The 19771-nt window shown below is 41.7% G+C and overlaps 1 protein-coding gene and 1 pseudogene across 7 annotated transcripts in view; both read left to right on the top strand.

The window, feature by feature from the left end:
* The window catches only part of LOC125390504 (protocadherin alpha-7), a 212358-nt gene that overhangs the window by 33171 nt on the left and 159416 nt on the right, over positions 1 to 19771 (top strand). Inside the window, exon 1 of one of the 7 annotated variants that reach the window (XM_085699966.2) lies at positions 6647 to 9226. The exons of 5 other annotated variants lie outside the window; for them this stretch is intronic. In XM_085699966.2, coding sequence (XP_085556092.2) covers positions 6833 to 9226 — 2394 coding nt within the window. In that variant the 5' untranslated portion in view covers positions 6647 to 6832. Of the gene's footprint in view, positions 1 to 6646; positions 9227 to 12125; positions 14680 to 19771 lie in introns of those variants that run through there. One more of the 7 variants, XM_085699965.2, reaches the window with a different exon arrangement.
* On the top strand, positions 642 to 3703 carry LOC148120013 (protocadherin alpha-8 pseudogene; annotated as a pseudogene).

Raw genomic sequence — 19771 nt, 5'->3', positions numbered from 1 at the left:
GAAGAGTCGAGGGAAACTTTAAATATTGTATGCAAGGGAAAACCAGTGATACATGGCTTGGGAATACTTATAAGTAAGGTTGAAGAATGAATAAAGTATAGAAATTGGAATGTTCAACTGTTTCGATTTGGGGGTATTGAAATTTATTTTGAAATTTTTGAGACAGGGTCTTACTGTGTAGCCCTAGCTGTTCTGGAATTCCTTGAACTCACAACACTCCTCCTGACTCTGCCTCCCTAGTACTGTGTTGAACAGCATCCACCACCGTGCCTGGCTCTGTCATTATAGATTTAAACATGCTTCAAAAGATAAACTAGTCTAAAGACATCGAAATAGACAGGAATCAGATTCAGGGCAAGAACTATGAAGAAGATAAAGTCATAATTTTGGAAAATATTTATATTTTGAAGCAGCAGAAAGATCCAAATCCAGCAAAGACCAGTAATTGAAAACCATTAGGATTTATAATGGCCGAGAAACCTACAAATAAAAATGTAGTAACTGGCCTATTTGACACATTACACACACGTTGAGTGAGTGTTTAAAAATTACATGTTTCCATTTTCCAAGATTTCGTAAACAAAATAGTTTAAGAAGTTTTATGTTCACCAAATAAATCAATTAGAAATTTAAGAAGAATTCATAGGAACACATATGAACTTAAGAAAAAAATAGAATTAAATGCTAATATATAATAATGTATTAAACTGATCAGAAACCAGTGAATAAATTCTTTTCACACACATGTGAGGAGGGCAGTTTATACCTGTGGTATCCATGTTATTCCTAGGTCATAATATAAATTGCAGAGAATGTTAACATATGCTAAACTAGCATTTAAAATACTGAGAATAAATCTTTTTCCTTATGAAGAGAACTCTCACTGAAACTAAATTTCTGTAAGGAGACAGAAGATAAACGTACATTCACTTGTAACAAAAGGATCTGCTACTAAAGAATGAAAAATGAAGAGAAAATATTTAGTCATGGAGGAACTCAACTATTGCCCAGGTTCGGTTAAACCTTTGGAATCATTACCCTTTGAAGCCGCATGATGTCGCTGTCTATCAAGTTCTGACTAGCTAAGATCCCAAGCCATTCAAGCAGCAGAATGTCTCTTAAAACCTGAGCAACAGCAGTTGCAGCTCAACTGGATTAAAGAATTCCTAACGCACAACAGTTGACCTTTATATCAAAACCGGATTTTCCGAAACGAACAAAACGAATACCTGACATGGTGTGTCCTTGGCGAGGATGTCCGGATTCCCGGCGGCTGCTGCTCTTGCTTTTAATCTTCACAATCTGGGAAGCTGGGAGCGGCCAGCTCCACTACTCCGTCCCCGAGGAGGTCAAACACGGAACCTTCGTGGGTCGCATCGCTCAGGACCTGGGGCTGGAGCTGTCGGAGCTGGTGCCCCGCCTGTTCAGGGTGGCGTCCAAGGACCGCGGGGACCTTCTGGAGGTAAATCTGCAGAATGGCATTTTGTTTGTGAATTCTCGCATCGACCGGGAGGCGCTGTGCGGGAGGAGCGCGGAGTGTAGCATCCACCTGGAGGTGATCGTGGACCGGCCGCTGCAGGTTTTCCACGTGGAGGTGGAGGTGAGGGACATTAACGACAACCCGCCTGTGTTCCCGGTTAAAGAACAAAAGCTGCATATTTCAGAATCCAGAATGTTAGACTCTAGGTTTCTGCTAGAGGGCGCATCTGACGCAGATATTGGTGCTAATGCAATTTTAACCTACAGACTTGACTCTAATGATTACTTCACACTAATTGTGAATTCAAAGAATGAAGAAAACAAACAGGTTGAGTTAGTATTAAGAAAATCCTTGGACAGAGAAGATGCTCCTGAGCATAAACTGCTGCTGACAGCCACGGATGGAGGCAAACCTGAGCTCACAGGCTCTGTCCAGCTGCTGGTCACTGTGCTGGATGTGAACGACAACGCCCCTACTTTCCAGCAGTCTGAGTATGAAGTGAGAATATTGGAAAACTCACACAACGGAACGGCGGTTATTAGACTGAACGCTTCTGACAGGGACGAAGGAACCAATGCAGCAATTTTTTACTCCTTCAATAGGCTGGTCCCGCCCATGGTTCTTGAGCAGTTTAGCATAGATACAGATACAGGAGTGGTCATAATTCAAGGGAACCTGGATTTTGAACAAGCCAATGTCTACAAAATTCGTGTTGACGCGACGGACAAAGGACACCCTCCGATGGCGGGTCATTGCACTGTTCTAGTGAAGGTATTGGATGAAAATGACAATGTGCCTCAGATCACATTGACATCCTTATCGCTGCCGGTTCAAGAGGACGCTGCATTGGGAACTGTCATCGCTCTAATTAGCGTTTCGGACCTGGACTCTGGAGCCAACGGGCAAGTGACCTGTTCCCTGACCCCTCAAGTCCCCTTCAAGCTGGTATCCACCTTCAAGAATTACTATTCGCTCGTGCTGGACAGCGCCCTGGACAGAGAGACCACACCTGACTATAAAGTGGTGGTGACAGCCCGGGATGGGGGCTCGCCCTCGCTGTGGGCCACCGCCAGCGTGTCCGTGGAGGTGGCTGATGTGAACGACAACGCGCCCACGTTCGCGCAGCCCGAATACACGGTGTTCGTGAAGGAGAACAACCCACCTGGCGCCCACATCTTCACGGTGTCGGCCATGGACGCAGATGCGCAGGAGAACGCGCTGGTGTCCTACTCGCTGGTGGAGCGTCGGGTGGGTGAGCGCTCGCTGTCGAGCTTCGTGTCTGTGCACGCGGAGAGCGGCAAGGTGTTCGCTCTGCAGCCTCTGGACCATGAGGAGCTGGAGCTGCTGCAGTTCCAGGTGAGCGCACGGGATGCTGGTGTGCCTTCCCTGGGCAGCAATGTGACTCTGCAGGTGTTTGTGCTGGACGAGAACGACAATGCTCCCACGCTGTTGCCCCACGGAGCTGTAAGAGCCGGCGGGTCAGTGAGCGAGCTTGTGCCTAGATCAGTGGGTTCAGGGCACGTAGTGGCGAAGGTGCGAGCAGTGGATGCGGACTCTGGTTACAATGCATGGCTGTCTTATGAGCTGCAGTCGGCATCAGGGAGCATGCGCAGTCCCTTTCGCGTAGGTCTGTACACGGGTGAGATCAGCACAACGCGTGCCTTAGATGAGGCGGATGCTGCTCGACAGACTCTGTTGGTGCTGGTGAAGGACCATGGAGAGCCTGCACTGTCAGCCACTGCAACTGTGTTAGTGTCTCTAGTGGAAAGCGGCCAGGCGCCAAAGTCCTTTTCACAGACATCCGAGCGTGCTTCAGTACCAGAGACGTCACTGGTTGATGTCAATGTGTATCTGATCATCGCCATCTGCGCGGTGTCCAGTCTGTTGGTGCTCACGCTGCTACTGTACACCGCGCTGCGCTGCTCAGCGATGCCCAACAACGGAGCTTGTGCCCCGGGCAAGCCGGTGCTTGTGTGCTCCAGCGCGGTGGGGACCTGGTCATACTCACAGCAGAGGCGTCAGAGGGTGTGCTCTGGAGAGGGTCCGCCCAAGACCGACCTCATGGCCTTCAGTCCTAGTCTTCCACCGCGTCCAGGATCAGAGGCCATTGGTGAAGGGCAAGATTTAAATGTAGATCATGGTTTTCAAGTAAGTCCATTTATACTTAAAAATATTTAATATGTAGAAACTTTGTAATTATATTTATGGTATTCCACATTTGCAAGTTACTGGCAACATTCGACATTATTTTTGTTTAAAATAATTTTACCTGGTTTATTATTGTTGTTGGTTTTTCGAGGCAGGGTTTCTCTGTGTAACAGCCCTATCCATCCTGGAATTCACTCTGTAGACCAGGCTGGCCTTGAACTCACAGAGATCTGCCTACCTCTGCCTCCCAAGTGCTGGAATTAAAAGCGTTCATTGCCGCCGCTGCCCTCAATGCTGCCGCCTCCGCCGCCACCACAACCATCACCAAGCTCTTGTTTAAAACTTCTGTGTTGAATACTTTTTTCTTTTAACTCCTGAGATTTTACTGTTTTAGTTGGGCCTGATACTTTTGGGTTCAACTGACATGCCACACAGTGATTACCTATATGCCGGCTCTCTGTCACTTAAAATTGTCACAGTTTCTTATGTGCGGGATACCGATTTTAGCCTTCATATAATTTTAATCTTCTAGGACAGAACTTTAGCGAGGTCCATGGAAATGCATTCCTCCAAACATTTTAATTTCATGATTATGCTCTGAGCTTTTAATGTAGTCTGTAGTATTATTAGAAAGGTATATTTTAAACACTATTGTCTGTTTACACTTACATTAATTTATTTCATGGTTTATTTTTCATTTTAGCTCTAGTAGTTTCGAGGTATTGTAATATTTATTCCTCTTTTGAACATTTTAGTCATAACATGCAAAGTAATTTCCTTTCCAATGTTTAGCTTTCACGTTCTCCTTCATTTTTAATAAGCCAGCCAAAAGTAAAACAATGAGAAGACAATGGATGAGGCTGCTATCAATGAACCTTCAATTTATTAATTTTTATTTCCTTTTTCTTATTTCTTTTTTTAAAAAATGTTGTCGACCATGTAACTTCAATTTACCTAAACCTCATAATCCTTTTGTCTCAGCCCCAAGTTCTAGGATCTGGCAATTTTCACCATTTCATGTTTTATTTATTTATTTTACAGGTACAGATATTTTACAATATTTTCAATAATTTAGTATTTTTTGAACATACTTGGCTGGTCAATAGTTGCTGTTCTTCTGATAAACATCAGCTAAACTTGAATCAGTGATACAGTAAACTTGTGTTAATCTTTTGTGTATGAGTTGGCGTATTTCATAAAAATGTTCCATAGCATATTCAAGGGTTCTGGTTCAAATTCTAGCACCTTCCTGCCAGACTCTACATTGAGTTTACATTTTATATGATTTAACAAAACCTTAAATAACAAGAATATTGTGTGCAGTAATTCCACTTCCATCGTTGTAGATAGATGCATACTATATAAATCACTATAAAAGACTCAAAATAATGAGGACTCTTTAGTTCATGTAGAAATATTTTGCTTTTTGGAAGTAAATCATTGGAAAGTCTAAGATACTTTTCTTGTCTTTCAATGCTTAAATGCTAGAACTTTTCTCTCTTTGCTTCTTGTGTCTGTTTCAATTGCCCTGACATTGCACACTTATTAGCTATAGAGCACATTCCTCAGAAGAGAATGACTAGACTTAATGGAAGTGAATTAGGGGTCTCTGGGCCTCTGGATTCTTGGAGCCTGGTAGAGACATAATGGCACCATGTAATCATTTATGACTAGATTTTATCTTTCTTTCCTAAATGAAAGGTATCAGAAAGTAAGTTTCTTTTTATGGTTGTTTTTACATTTTTTAAATAATTCCTGTCGAGGTCTATCATCTTATTTGTCTATCAAAATGCTCTACATAAATAAATCACTTTAGCTCTCAGTTTTAAGAACTTTTGGATTTCTGTGTGTGTTTGTCTGTTTCACTATTTGAATGGAATGTGCAGCCTTTTCTTTGTGGAAATGATTTTATTTTTCCTGTTGTGTTGACATCTACCTGACTCTCAGATGTGATTTCATTATAACTTCTTCCTCAATTTTAATTGGTTTTTCAAAGGATAAATGGTGTTTAAGACCTTTTATATCATCTAGCACTGTATTTGATAACTAGTCATTTCAGTCATTATCAATAATGTCCATGATTTTGCTTTTAGATCCCAAAAGGACTAACAATAGATTTAATTAATCAATCTGCATGTTTGAATGAGAAACTAGAACTCAAAAGAGGGTCTCTCTTAAGTAGAACCCAGGAAAAAAGAAATCCTAGCTTTAAAAGTCGACCTCTCTCTAAAGCCTGAATGAATGATACTGAAGCTGAAATGTACTATGGAGGGATATAATACAAGCTGCAGAAGAGATGAAGAGGAGAGAGATTGATATTTGCATATGACAATGGTTGAAACCAATCACATTATGTAGGTATAGGAATAAAACCTGATGGTGGGAACAGTTATATAAATATTAATAAAGAGAAATATATATAAAACCCTTTCTCTCTCTGAGGGATATTCAATTAAATTATACTCTATAAATACTTTACACATTTACAATTCAGGAAATTGCTTAAGAAAACTACTTCATATTTACTGATTACTTTCATCTGGCATGAAAAAGTTTATTTTTGATCAGTACATTTCTGGCCACCTCATTTCCCCAGGCATAGTGACTCACAGCAGTCTGTAACATCAGAATCTCAAATTTAGGAATATGGATGATCTTGAGTTACAGAACAAAACGATTTTCGAATTTAATATTTGTGATTATATAACTGATCATTTTTGATTGCCACTCCATTTTCATCTGTATTTTAAAGTTATGTGGACAGTTTTCTCAGACACAAGAGAACTGTAATTATGGTATTTTGTAGTTTCAAAAATCAATAATCTAATAATACTATGATAATAATAATCTAATAATAATCAAGAATCTAATAATAATAATAATACCTGCAGGAAGGGAAAGGTGGTTTCTATTTCAACAATGATAAAATTCAGAAAATAAAGTAAGATTTGGCAAGTCTATGGTCCAATGTCTATTCGCCAAATATGTACTTACTCTTTGGGCCACCTGATGTCGCTCTTGGCCTTCTTATTCGTTCTAATTCAAGACAAGTACAGCCATCCTTTTTCCGGGAGAAAAGAAGCTCCATTCTTTTTCACTCCGATGAACAACGGTGAACTCGGAGGGTGGAATTGAGAGAACCAGATAGATGGCTTCTCTTCATTGGAGGTAATTAAAGCGAACTGGAACTATCAAGCTCCTGAAATGCTGTATTTAGGCGGAGCAGTCCCAGAGGGCTGGAGTCTAGGGTTTTCGCTACTGCTTCTCACAGTTTGGGAGGTGGGGAGCGCCCAGCTACACTATTCCATCCCAGAGGAGGCAAAACACGGAACCTTTGTGGGCCGCATCGCTCAGGATCTTGAACTGCAGCTGCCAGAGTTGGTGCCGGGTCTGTTTCAATTGGATTCCAAGGGCTTTGGGGACCTTCTGGAGGTAAATCTGCAGAATGGCATTTTGTTTGTGAATTCTCGCATCGACCGGGAGGCGCTGTGCGGGAGGAGCGCGGAGTGTAGCATCCACCTGGAGGTGATCGTGGACCGGCCGCTGCAGGTTTTCCACGTGGAGGTGGAGGTGAGGGACATTAATGATAATCCTCCAGTGTTCCCAACCACACAAAAGACTCTGTTTATTCCGGAATCCAGACTGCTTGACTCGCGATTTCCACTAGAGGGCGCGTCAGATGCAGATGTCGGTTCCAATGCTCTGCTCACTTACAGACTGAGCACCAATGAGCATTTCTCTCTGGATGTACCACCTGACCACGAACAGGTGAAACTTCTCGGGCTTGTTTTGCGGAAACCATTAGACAGAGAAGAAACTGCAGAGATGCGCTTATTGCTCACGGCCACCGACGGAGGCAAACCCGAGCTGACCGGCACGGTTCAGTTACTCATCACAGTACTGGACGTCAATGATAATGCTCCGGTTTTTGACAGATCTCGCTATACCGTGAAATTACCGGAGAACGTACCAAACGGAACGTTGGTAATCAAAGTCAATGCTTCAGATTTAGACGAAGGCGTGAATGGGGACGTTATGTACTCATTTTCTAGTGATATTTCCCCAGATATAAAATCCAAGTTTCACATGGACGCTGTGAGTGGAGAAATTACAGTTATAGGCGTTATTGATTTCGAAGAAAGTAAAGCTTACAAGATTCCATTAGAAGCGCGAGATAAAGGCTTCCCACCACTGATTGGTCACTGTACAGTTCTTGTGGAAGTTGTAGATGCTAACGACAACGCTCCACAGCTGACTGTCAAAACGCTCTGGCTCCCTGTTAAAGAAGACGCACAGTTGGGGAAAGTTATAGCCTTGATCAGCGTGACTGATCTAGACGAAGGTTCCAAAGGGCAGGTGACCTGCTCCCTGACCCCTCAAGTCCCCTTCAAGCTGGTATCCACCTTCAAGAATTACTATTCGCTCGTGCTGGACAGCGCCTTGGACAGAGAGACCACACCTGACTATAAAGTGGTGGTGACAGCCCGGGATGGGGGCTCGCCCTCGCTGTGGGCCACCGCCAGCGTGTCCGTGGAGGTGGCTGATGTGAACGACAATTCACCCACGTTCGCGCAGCCCGAATACACTGTTTTTGTAAAGGAGAACAATCCGCCTGGCGCCCACATCTTCACGGTGTCGGCCATGGACGCAGATGCGCAGGAGAACGCGCTGGTGTCCTACTCACTGGTGGAGAGGCGGGTGGGTGAGCGCTCGCTGTCGAGCTTCGTGTCTGTGCACGCGGAGAGCGGCAAGGTGTTCGCCCTGCAGCCTCTGGACCATGAGGAGCTGGAGCTGCTGCAGTTCCAGGTGAGCGCGCGGGATGCTGGTGTGCCTTCCCTGGGCAGCAATGTGACTCTGCAGGTGTTTGTGCTGGACGAGAACGACAATGCGCCTGTATTGCTTGGGTCTGGGACGGGCAGTGCAGACGGAGTGTTCAATCAGTTGTTGCCCAGGTCTGTGGAGCCTGGTCACGTGGTGGTGAAGGTCCGCGCTGTAGATGCTGACTCTGGTTACAATGCTTGGCTTTCTTATGAGCTGCAGCCGTGGCCAGGCAGTACACGCAGCCCATTCCGTGTAGGCCTATACACCGGCGAGATCAGCACCACAAGGGCCCTGGACGAGGCAGATGGGACTAGACAGCGCCTGCTGGTGCTAGTGAAGGACCACGGTGAGCCTCAGTTAACTGCCACAGTCACCGTGCTGGTGTCTCTAGTGGAAAATGGCCAGGCACCAAAGACCTCTTTGAGGTCCTCTGTAGGTGCTCCTGTGCCTGAGTCATCCTTAGTGGATGTCAACGTGTATCTGATCATCGCCATCTGCGCGGTGTCCAGCCTGTTGGTGCTCACGTTGCTACTGTACACTGCGCTGCGCTGCTCCTTGGCGCCCACAGGGGGCACTTGCGGGTCGGGGAAGCCTGTGCTGGTGTGCTCCAGTGCAGCAGGGACCTGGTCATACTCGCAACAGAGGCGACAGAGGGTGTGCTCTGGAGAGGTTCCGCCCAAGGCCGATCTCATGGCCTTCAGCCCAGGTCTACCTCCATGTCCTGGATCTGCAGATGGATCTGGAGAACCATCTGTTCCTTTGGACTCCTATGAGAAGGTGAGTTGCTGTAGAACTGCATTTATTCATGTACTTATTTCTTCGTGAAAGAATTTCTTACTTTATTTGTATACTGCTTTTCATTCTCTACAATTCTACCAGAGGTTTTAAAATTGCAGATATCTAAATTAGGACAAGACTCGTGTTTGCTCACTCCTTGTTGCTTAAAGAACAGCTAATTTTAATTAAAACATTACTATAATAACATCAGTTTTTAAAAACTATAAAGAGTGAATCAAATTGCTAATGCTGAACCTCAACAACTCTTGAAAGGTATTCGTCGTGAAAAACAAAAACTAACCAAACAACAGTAGCCACAACAAAACAACCCACAATGGCTTAGTAGTCATTCAGTTAACATGAATATAAAATTCCATCTGTGTTCTGGATGGAGACACAAAACAACGAGGGAGTCATAGAAAACCACTTCTCTACTTAGAAACCTAATTCTAGGCTTGGCATGGTTGTGCACACCTTTAATCTTAGCATAGAGGCAGAGGCAGGTGCATCTTTGTGAGTTCAAGATTAGCCTGGTTTACATAGCGAGTTCCAGAACAGTCAGGACTACATAGAGAGACCCTGCCTCAAAAAAGTCAAAACAAAACAAACCACAACGATGACAAAAACAATCCCCCAAATCAGAAATATAATTCTATTACAAAGAGTATAAATATGACTCTCATTTCAACGAAAGTAAAATAATCCCTAAATTTCTTTTAATGTAAATTATAAGAAAATATTTACAGACAGCGATTTCTATAATGGTAACTATTCCTCTTGTGATATTAGAGAAAACACTCTCTCCCAGTAGTTAAGAGTTTCTTTCTTCAGAAAGGGATATTTCAAATTACCTTTTTTTTTGGTTTAGTGATTAAAAATTTGGGATGTAAAGATTTAAACCATTAAATTCTCTTGTAATTAATAGCCTGAAAGTTAGAAAAAAACTTCCTTATGATGGATAAAAATTTGCTTTTCTCTCATTATTCCACAAGACAAGCGTCTAACGTATCTTCAATGTCCTTACGTGCTATACTTAACACTGTGAAACTGTAATTTGTGGCTTTTGTGTGGTGGTTCTTTTGCTCGACCTTTAGCCCAAGTTATTTTTTTCTAATTTTTTCATTTGCACTTAACAACCTAAAATTCCAGGAAGAACCAGAATAAAGGACACCTCATTTTTGCTTTCAAAATTCCATCTTAGATTCAGTGAAGTTGGTATAGAGGCCTACACTGTCAGCTGTTGGGCAAAACAACATGTTTCATCTCCACCCTGTTTAATTTCTCAGCCTTTTAAAAGTCTTACATCCTTGGATTCCTTGTGCTTAAGTTTCCTTATGTACCCAAAGATAAATTAATCCCACAGGTATTTCACAAATTCTGAAATTTGTATATGATGGCAGCCTGTAAGCTGGGAGATAATGTGGATTACTATAAAAGGCTAACTTGCCAATTGCATCAATGTAGACATGAGTGAGAAGGAATGCATCTTATAGTTACCAAGAACAAAGTAAACGCTAAAAGTATTAGCTCGAAAAGACAGAATTGTCTTAGATGCAAATGACACCAATAGCTCCCCTCAATCTATACTATGTATTCAAATAATTGAACCTGCAGGGAGTAGTGGTGCATGTCTTTAATCTCAGAACTCTGGAGGCAGAGGCAGGCAGATCTCTGTGAGTTTGAGGCCAGCCTGGTCTACAAAGTGAATTCGAGGACAGGCAGGGGTGTGTAAAGAGACCCTGTCTCAACTCTTCTCTCAATGAAACAAAACAAAAAGCAAATACTTGAACCCAAGTCTAAAGGATGCATGGAATGTGAAAAACAACTTCAAATGGAAACATTTGAAGGTCTAAGTCCGAATTCAAGGTAAGTTGTGTTGATGGGGATACATTGTATGACAGAAATGCATAGACTACTTAAAAATTTGAAAAGATGGAAATGCTTTTCTTGTAGCAAACTCTGAAAGCAAGTCATGAATTTGTCAATTACTTCATTCAAAATGAGATTCTTTAGTCAATATAAAGTGTAATTGATGTAACCGATTTTCAATTTCTTAAATACAACAATCATCCCTTTTAATACGTGTACTAGATAGAACTTAGGCACTGGAGAGTGATAGTTTTCCGAAGGAAATTCATGTTTTTTCCCCCTGAGGAGCCTGATTTAGTCATAAGCATAAAAAAAATGTGTCCAAACTGGGGCCTGAGAATAGTTCATACTTATGAAGGGCTCATTCTCCTAAAGAAACTCCCCAGACTTCAAGAATCTATAATTTACACAATGTTTTCTTGCTATTAAGACAATATTATGAAGGTGGGAAAAGGCACACGGAGAGTTTGCATGGATGGGAAGCCAAAGGTGCATGGTTACTAGGAACGTATATAAGAATGTAAGTGGAAGGAAGGCTGATGGTGAGGTTGGCAATCTCTACACGCTAGTGTTGACTTCGGAGTCACGAGCATCTAACACACAACTGAATCAGTGTCCTGAAATTGCTGTCTAAATGAAATTTACTTAACCTTAAAACAATGCCCAAAGTAATTGAATTGAGTATTACAACTTGAAGGAGCCTACACCCGTTGCACAATAAATTATCAGTCCTCTTATTATTTCATGACTCTTAAGGGCATGTTAAAATTTAGCTTGTAGTTATCGCGCGATCAAGGAAGAAATCACTTCTTGTAGTTTCACCTTGAAGAAAAAGCTGTACTATGGATCCACATTAAATATTAAAACGTGTTAAAGAGATATAATATGTGGCACCAAGTGTACACAGAGATAATAATCCACAGAAATAAATCAAAGATGTGAATTAAAGAAAAAATGCACTCATAGAACTATACTTACACATTTAGCCACTGGATGTCGCTGCCGTCCACAAAATAGCTTTTTAGAACAAAGACATAATTCGCTGTTTCTCGAGGGTTAGGAAGTAGCTACATTCAGAGATCTCAGCGTTTCGATTTAAAAAAATGAGACTAGGAAATCGACCAGAAGATATTAAAACGTGTGTGCATTCCACATGGCATATTCATGGAGTTTTAAGACAAGAGAATGGTTCTGTGGTGATGTCCAGATGCTTGAGCCATGGAGCTTGGCGTCTGCTGCTCTGGCTTCTGCTCCTCGCAGCCTGGGAGGCAGGGAGCGGCCAGCTCCACTACTCTGTCCCCGAGGAGGCCAAACACGGAACCTTCGTGGGCCGCATCGCTCAGGACCTGGTGCTGGAGCTGGCGGAGCTGGTACCCCGCCTGTTCAGGATGGCGTCCAAGGACCGCGGGGACCTTCTGGAGGTAAATCTGCAGAATGGCATTTTGTTTGTGAATTCTCGGATCGACCGAGAGGCGCTGTGCGGGAGGAGCGCGGAGTGTAGCATCCACCTGGAGGTGATCGTGGACCGGCCGCTGCAGGTTTTCCACGTGGAGGTGGAGGTGAGGGACATTAACGACAACCCTCCAATGTTCTCTGTAGCAGAACAAAAGATCTTGGTACCTGAATCTAGACTGCTTGATTCTCGATTTCCACTAGAAGGCGCATCTGATGCAGATGTTGGCGAGAACGCGATGCTTACTTACAAACTCAGTTCAAACGAATATTTTGTCCTTGACATTGTAAACAAAAAGGGCAAAGGCAAATTCCCAGTGCTTGTCCTTCGAAAACTGATAGATCGGGAAGAAAATCCTCAGCTAAAGTTGTTACTGACAGCGACGGATGGAGGCAAACCCGAGTTTACGGGATCGGTTTCTCTGTTGATCCAGGTGTTGGATGCTAATGATAATGCTCCCGTGTTTGACAAATCTGTTTACGAAGTTAAGATGTCTGAGAATCAAGAGAATCAAACGTTAGTAATATGGCTGAATGCTACTGATGCAGATGAAGGAGTAAACAAGGAAGTGGAGTATTCGTTTAGCTCGTTGACCCCATCTAGCATAAGAAAGAAATTTCTAATAAACGAAAAAACTGGAGAGATAAAAGTAAATGGCGCTATTGACTTTGAGGATAGGAACAATTATGAAATTCATGTGGATGCTGCAGATAAAGGACATCCACCTCTGGTTGCTCACTGCACTGTACTCGTGGAAATCCTGGATGAAAATGATAACGCTCCAGAAATAGTCCTTACATCTTTGTCGCTTCCGGTGAAAGAAGACGCTCTTTTGGGTACTGTAATCGCCCTGATCAGCGTGTCAGACCAAGACTCTGGAGTCAATGGACAGGTGACCTGTTCGCTGACTCCGCATGTTCCCTTCAAGCTGGTGTCTACCTTTAAGAATTACTATTCGCTTGTCCTGGACAGCGCCCTGGACCGAGAGACCACACCTGACTATAAAGTGGTGGTGACAGCCCGGGATGGGGGCTCGCTCTCGCTGTGGGCCACCGCCAGCGTGTCTGTGGAAGTAGCTGATGTGAACGACAATGCACCCGCGTTCTCGCAGCCCGAATACACGGTGTTCGTGAAGGAGAACAACCCACCTGGCGCCCACATCTTCACGGTGTCGGCCATGGACGCAGACTCGCAGGAGAACGCACTGGTGTCCTACTCGCTGGTGGAGAGGCGGGTGGGTGAGCGCTCGCTGTCGAGCTTCGTGTCTGTGCACGCGGAGAGTGGCAAGGTGTTCGCCCTGCAGCCTCTGGACCATGAGGAGCTGGAGCTGCTGCAGTTCCAGGTGAGCGCGCGGGATGCTGGTGTGCCTTCCCTGGGCAGCAATGTGACTCTACAGGTGTTTGTGCTGGACGAGAACGACAATGCGCCCTTGCTGCTGGGGCCTCAGACAGTTGGAACTGCTGGCGAATTTAGTCAACTTGTGTCGCGGTCAATGGGTGCTGGACACGTGGTGTCAAAGGTGCGCGCGGTGGATGCAGACTCTGGTTACAATGCGTGGCTGTCTTACGAGCTGCAGCCCGCTGTGGGCATGCGCAGTCCTTTCCGCGTGGGTCTGTACACGGGTGAGATCAGTACGACACGAGCCCTGGATGAAGCTGATGCGCCGCGCCAGCGCCTATTGGTGTTGGTGAAGGACCATGGCGAACCCACGTTGACTGCCACTGCCACCGTGCTGGTGTCTCTAGTGGAGAGCGGTCAAGTGCCAAAAGCTTCTTCCCAGGGGTTCTCCAATTCCTCAGACAGGGAGGCATCGCTAGTGGATGTCAATGTGTATTTAATCATCGCCATCTGCGCAGTGTCTAGCCTGTTGGTGCTCACGCTGCTGCTGTACACTGCGCTGCGCTGCTCCGCAGTGCCTATGCAAGGTGGGTGCGGGCTTGGAAAGCCCGTGCTGGTGTGCTCCAGCGCGGTGGGGACCTGGTCATATTCTCAGCAGAGACAGCAAAGGGTGTGCTCTGGAGAGGGTCTGCCCAAAACTGACCTCATGGCCTTCAGCCCCAGTCTTACACCCTACCCAGTGACCGATGTGGGAGTGGAAAACCATTCTGCTGGAGGAGACGTTTCCGGGCAGGTGGGCTATTACTTTTTTTTATTTTCGTGTTTTGCTTGATAAAATAGATTTTCTCTCTCACTTTATTTTGTGACAAATATATATCCCAGACTATATTTTCTTTGTCTGAGTACCCCTGTGCCCCAATATTTCTAGTGATGCTTTCAAATATACTTTATTCCAAGAGTTTATTTATGATGTTTGTCTATGCAGTATGCACTCCCCTGCTTGAAACGTGTAATTTTAATATAACTATTATGAACACATAAGCTTTCATCAATAGAATTCTTGTATTAGGAAGCAGTAATTTTTATTTTCATATGCTGTCTTCATGTACACGTTTGTAAGTTTAATAATTAAATTTTTAAGTTAATTTTTTCAGGTTTTTTTTTGAGACAGTGTTTCCCTTTGAAGCCCTGGCTATCCTGAAACTCACTTTGTAGACCAGCCTGCCCTCAAACTCAGAGATCCTCCTGCCTCTGCTTCCCAAGTGCTGGAAACAAAGGCATGTGTCACCACACCCTCCTCCAGTTAAATTTTGATTTGTCACACTTCCATTAAGAAAACTACGCTGATTCACATCTTTCTCCCTTTCAGTGAGAATGTTTAGCATTTTATTTTGCTCCTTGTGTTTGTCATAGAACATTAATTTATATTCAACAGCTCCTCTTGTTTGTCTGCATCTCAGCAACCTAGAAAGCCAGTTCAGTGCTAACATTTGCTGTTCTGCTGTTTTGTTTTTTTATTTCTGTAGTGTTGGTCCTTGTTCCAGTATGCATCATTCACTTCTATTTTAGAATTAGGATGTTTGTAGTTATTAGCATGATTTTACTCAACAACCCTTCACAATGGTCCCCTTTATCAGAAAAGCCCAAGCAACTTGTGATGTTCAAGTATTAGCTCATTCGCTTTAAGAAAGATATTATGGTGGGAGTGGAAACCTTCTAAAATTTATTAACAATTTTATCTCACCGAGTTTGATGGTGCACATCATTAACTACAGCACTCAGGAGACAGAGGCAAACAGATCTCTGTGAGTTTGAGGCCATCCTGGTCTACATAGTCAGTTCCAGGACAGCCAGAGCAAATAGTGAGATCTTTTCTAAAAACAAACAAAAACAAAAACAAAAGCAAACCCAACCAAACCAAAACAAAAAACCCTATTTCTCTTAAGGATGGAATGCACAGAATGGGTGAATCTTTCTAAGCCCCTCCGTCTTCCTTCCTGTGTCTCTCTGTCCTAATCTGGATCCACCAAAATTCTGTGGTTAATTCTTTCAGTTGAATGTTGACTCCATCCTCTGATTCAAGGTTTAACTTTACTGACAGTCTCAAGAGTATCAGAGTACAATCAAAATATCCTACAACACAAAAACTTTATCTTCTTGTGACATATTTCAAATGAAGTGTCTTCTGCATGCCAGATGAGGATTCTTTTTGTTTAAAGAAATTAAAAAGGGGTTGAGAGTTGGTGGCACATGCTTTTAATCTTAGCACTCGGGAGGCAGAGGCAGGCAGATCTCTGTGAGTTTGGGGCCAACCTGATCTACAAAGTGAATTCCAGGACAGGCTACAAAGTTACGCAGAGAAACCCTATCTCGAAAAATTCAAAAAAAGGAAAAAAGAAATATGAAATTAAAAAGTGTTGCTTTAGTCTAAATTAGTATTAAAATATAAAAAATTAAATTATACTAAAAATATTTTCTTTTTCTGTGGTGTATGATTTAGCTTAATAGCTTCTCTTGCTATCTTAAACAGAGTGGAGATGGTTTTTATCTATAACAAGATATACAAGATAGTTAAGTTACATGATGTGATGGCTGTTCTTGATTATCAACTTGACTACATCTGGACTTACTTAAAATTCCATCAACTGGTTACACCTGTGAGAGATTTTTTTCTAAATTAAATTCTTTAATGTAGGAAGACCCAATTTTAATCTGCATCTTTTGAGGTGGTGTTATATACCTTTAATCCAGATCTTTTAAGGTGGGAAGATCCACCCTTAATTTAGGACATACCTTCTGGTGGCAGCCTATATAAAGGATATGGAAGAAGGAAGCTTACTCTCTGCCTGATTGCTCTTGCTCTGACTGTGAGTCCATTCCTTTCTTCGCATTAGAATCTACTTTAGGATTCTAGTGTATACTAATGGCCAACTGAGATATCAAGCCTCATGGATTTAACAACTACTGGATTCTAGGACTTTTCGTTGGTAGACTTTCATATTGGACTAGTTGGACCACAGTCTATAAGCCATTCTAATAAATGTTCTGTAAGTTCTGCTCCTCCCAAGAACCCTGAGTAATAGATATGGTGACAAAAACACCCAATCAATTATGCTTCACTGAAACTAGTGGGTATCTGATAACTCATGGTTTCAGTTTTCAAAGTAATTCCAACATCACCCAAACAATCAGCATTTATCATTTCAGTTCTGGTCCTTAGCAATTTCTTGTCCTTTCCCATTTACTACGGATTTGTTATTCAGTCTGTGTTTCACACATAAATTCCAACAAAAGTTGACATCATTAAGCAAGTTTGACAACACAAAAATCAGGGCAAAAATGCAAACACAATATTGCCTTCAGTTGCCAGATTTTCATGGCTGGTCTTGATACCAAATTTTAGAGATTATTGATGATAAATGCATGCTAAGTTAAAAATTTATTAGCTACTATATCAAGTAAACTTATGAAATATATACCTTAGACTTGAAGTCATATCAAAATGTTCTGTTTTCCTGTAGTCAGAGCTCATATTAATCAAATGTCTCAGTTATCCTGAGTTGGATCTCCAATTATTTATTTTATTTTATGTTTTTGAGGCAGAGTCTCACAATAGCTCAGATTGGCCTAGAATCACTATGTTCAGTCTGGCCTCAAAGTCAGAGTGAGCCTCCTGTATCAGCCTCTCAGGTGCCAGGATTACAGGCATGACCTATTCATTACACCTGGGTTGGCCGTCAACTTTAAGAGGAGAACCTGCTTCTGGTTCTATCTCTCTCTGTCTCTTCTGTGTTTCTCATCTCTCTCTCTCTCTCTCTCTCTCTTATTGACCATACATATGTTTATATGTATAATAGTAGATATCTTTGCTTTTTTGATATTTCAAATAGATATAAACTCACTGAGTTATTGTATATTTTTCAGGTTGGTGACTTTGCTATTACTTTTAATTCATTTTTTCATGTTATCATTTTTTATAAGATCATCTGTGAATAAACTCAGAACAATATCCAGGGTACACAACCCAGAGAAATACAGCTAACAGTCCAGTTAAAATAAATGTGTAGCTAAGTCTTCCCTTTTCTCTTAAGTACCTATTAGGAGTAACCCCCTGTGAAATTCAAATCGTGTCTTTTATTATTTCTCTCTTTAATTGTCTCTTTTCCTTCCCCACCCTCCTCTTACATCATTTTGGTATAGTCCCTGAATTCTCGATCCTTCTTTTGCCTGTTGAATGCAGGGATGAGGGACATGCACCATTACACCTGGCTTGATAGTATTTGAGATATGTTATTAGCAGATGGACTTACTGTTATAGTATAATTGTTAGATTCGTGGAAACCTTGTAACATCAAGACATTGCAAATTACACTTTAAACTTTTTAAAATCAAGTTTTTAGGCTAGCATTTAACGTAAGGAGCTTTGTAATGGCATCTTCACACATCTGTCACATTCCTCTGTCATTCATTCCTCTTCCTCTTTTCCCTCTCTATCTGTCTGGAGCCCTTCTCTGCCCCTAGTTTGCCTGACTTTCTGTTTTCTTGTTTCATGTTTTACAGTACCTGCTCTATCTCTCACCTCTTGAGAATTGTTCTACCTCTCTCATGATCCTTTAACTAGTTCTGCAAACCCCCAAGCACACAAATCTAAAAATTACTCTTTATATGCATATTGGTAACATAATCCTTCAATCTAAAATAGTAATGGACCTTCATTTAGTATGAAATCTTTCCAAAAGACATTGCCTATTTTACTCAGAAAACAAGAGATTAAAATTTTCACCATGATCCTTTTTCTTACTTTAATTAGCTCAATAGGCTAATTTTTTCTTTCTCTTTTAAATAATGCAATGTATTAGTTTAGGATTTGTGTCTTCAATCACAAAAACAATTACAGATAATGGGAACTATCTTTGGTATAGATTCATGGTCATTAAGTCACTATTGGTGTGTTCAATTGAAAACTGAAGTTCACATAAAGAAAATAAAGTTGATTATTTTGGGTATCCACTTACAATCATTTTTTAGTGAAGGAATACTTGAGTTTTTCAATGACTTAATATTACTGTCAAGATTCAGATGCTAATTAATTGGTTCCATATAGTCTTGAGATGATTAAAACATTTTCTTCTTTAACAAAATGCTGATGAACTTCATTGCCATTTATAAGTATCCCATATAAATTCCAATATATTTTTGTAGCTCAGATTAAATATGATAATATAAAATTGAGTGAATGAGACTTAGAATACCTTTTATATTCCAGACTCTTCACATAGTTTTCTAAGAAAATACTATAAACAGACAAATATAACTAGAACTCCTGACACTATTTTTGGATGAAAATTAATTAATTTTTCCAAGTAAGTAATAAGTATAATTGACATTGAAGTTTTCCAATATGACAGAAATAACCCTAATCCTGAACAGAGATAATGACTGAACAAAAACTTTAAAATTAGATAGCCTTAAAAATAGGCTCTCAATTTCCCACTATCTGTGCTGAGTAAATTTATTAATATCAAATAAAGAATTATTTGGATAAAATAGTAAATAGCTTATTAGTATTGAATTGAAATCCCATTGTGTTGTGGTGGTAACAGAAAATCTGCATCTTCAATTATTTTCTATAGAGTTAAATCAAATAATCAGAATAATTTAGTATTTTAAAAGAGTCAGCGGAACACAATTACAAAGTTATAGGAAGAGGTTGGATACACGGCTTTCCAATATGTTATATTTCTTACAAACTCTTAAAAAGCTGTATCGCCAATGCAAATGTAATTTGTTCATATTTACACAGTAATACAGCTTTGCAGTAGTATGTTCTTAGACGTCTATATAGAAGATGCAACTTACTGTAAGTCTAAGATAAAACAACCTTT

This window comes from Myodes glareolus, chromosome 13 (assembly GCF_982192425.1).
Source record: "Myodes glareolus chromosome 13, mMyoGla1.1, whole genome shotgun sequence".
Taxonomy (NCBI): domain Eukaryota; kingdom Metazoa; phylum Chordata; class Mammalia; order Rodentia; family Cricetidae; genus Myodes; species Myodes glareolus.
This window is presented reverse-complemented; position numbering and strand designations above follow the sequence as displayed.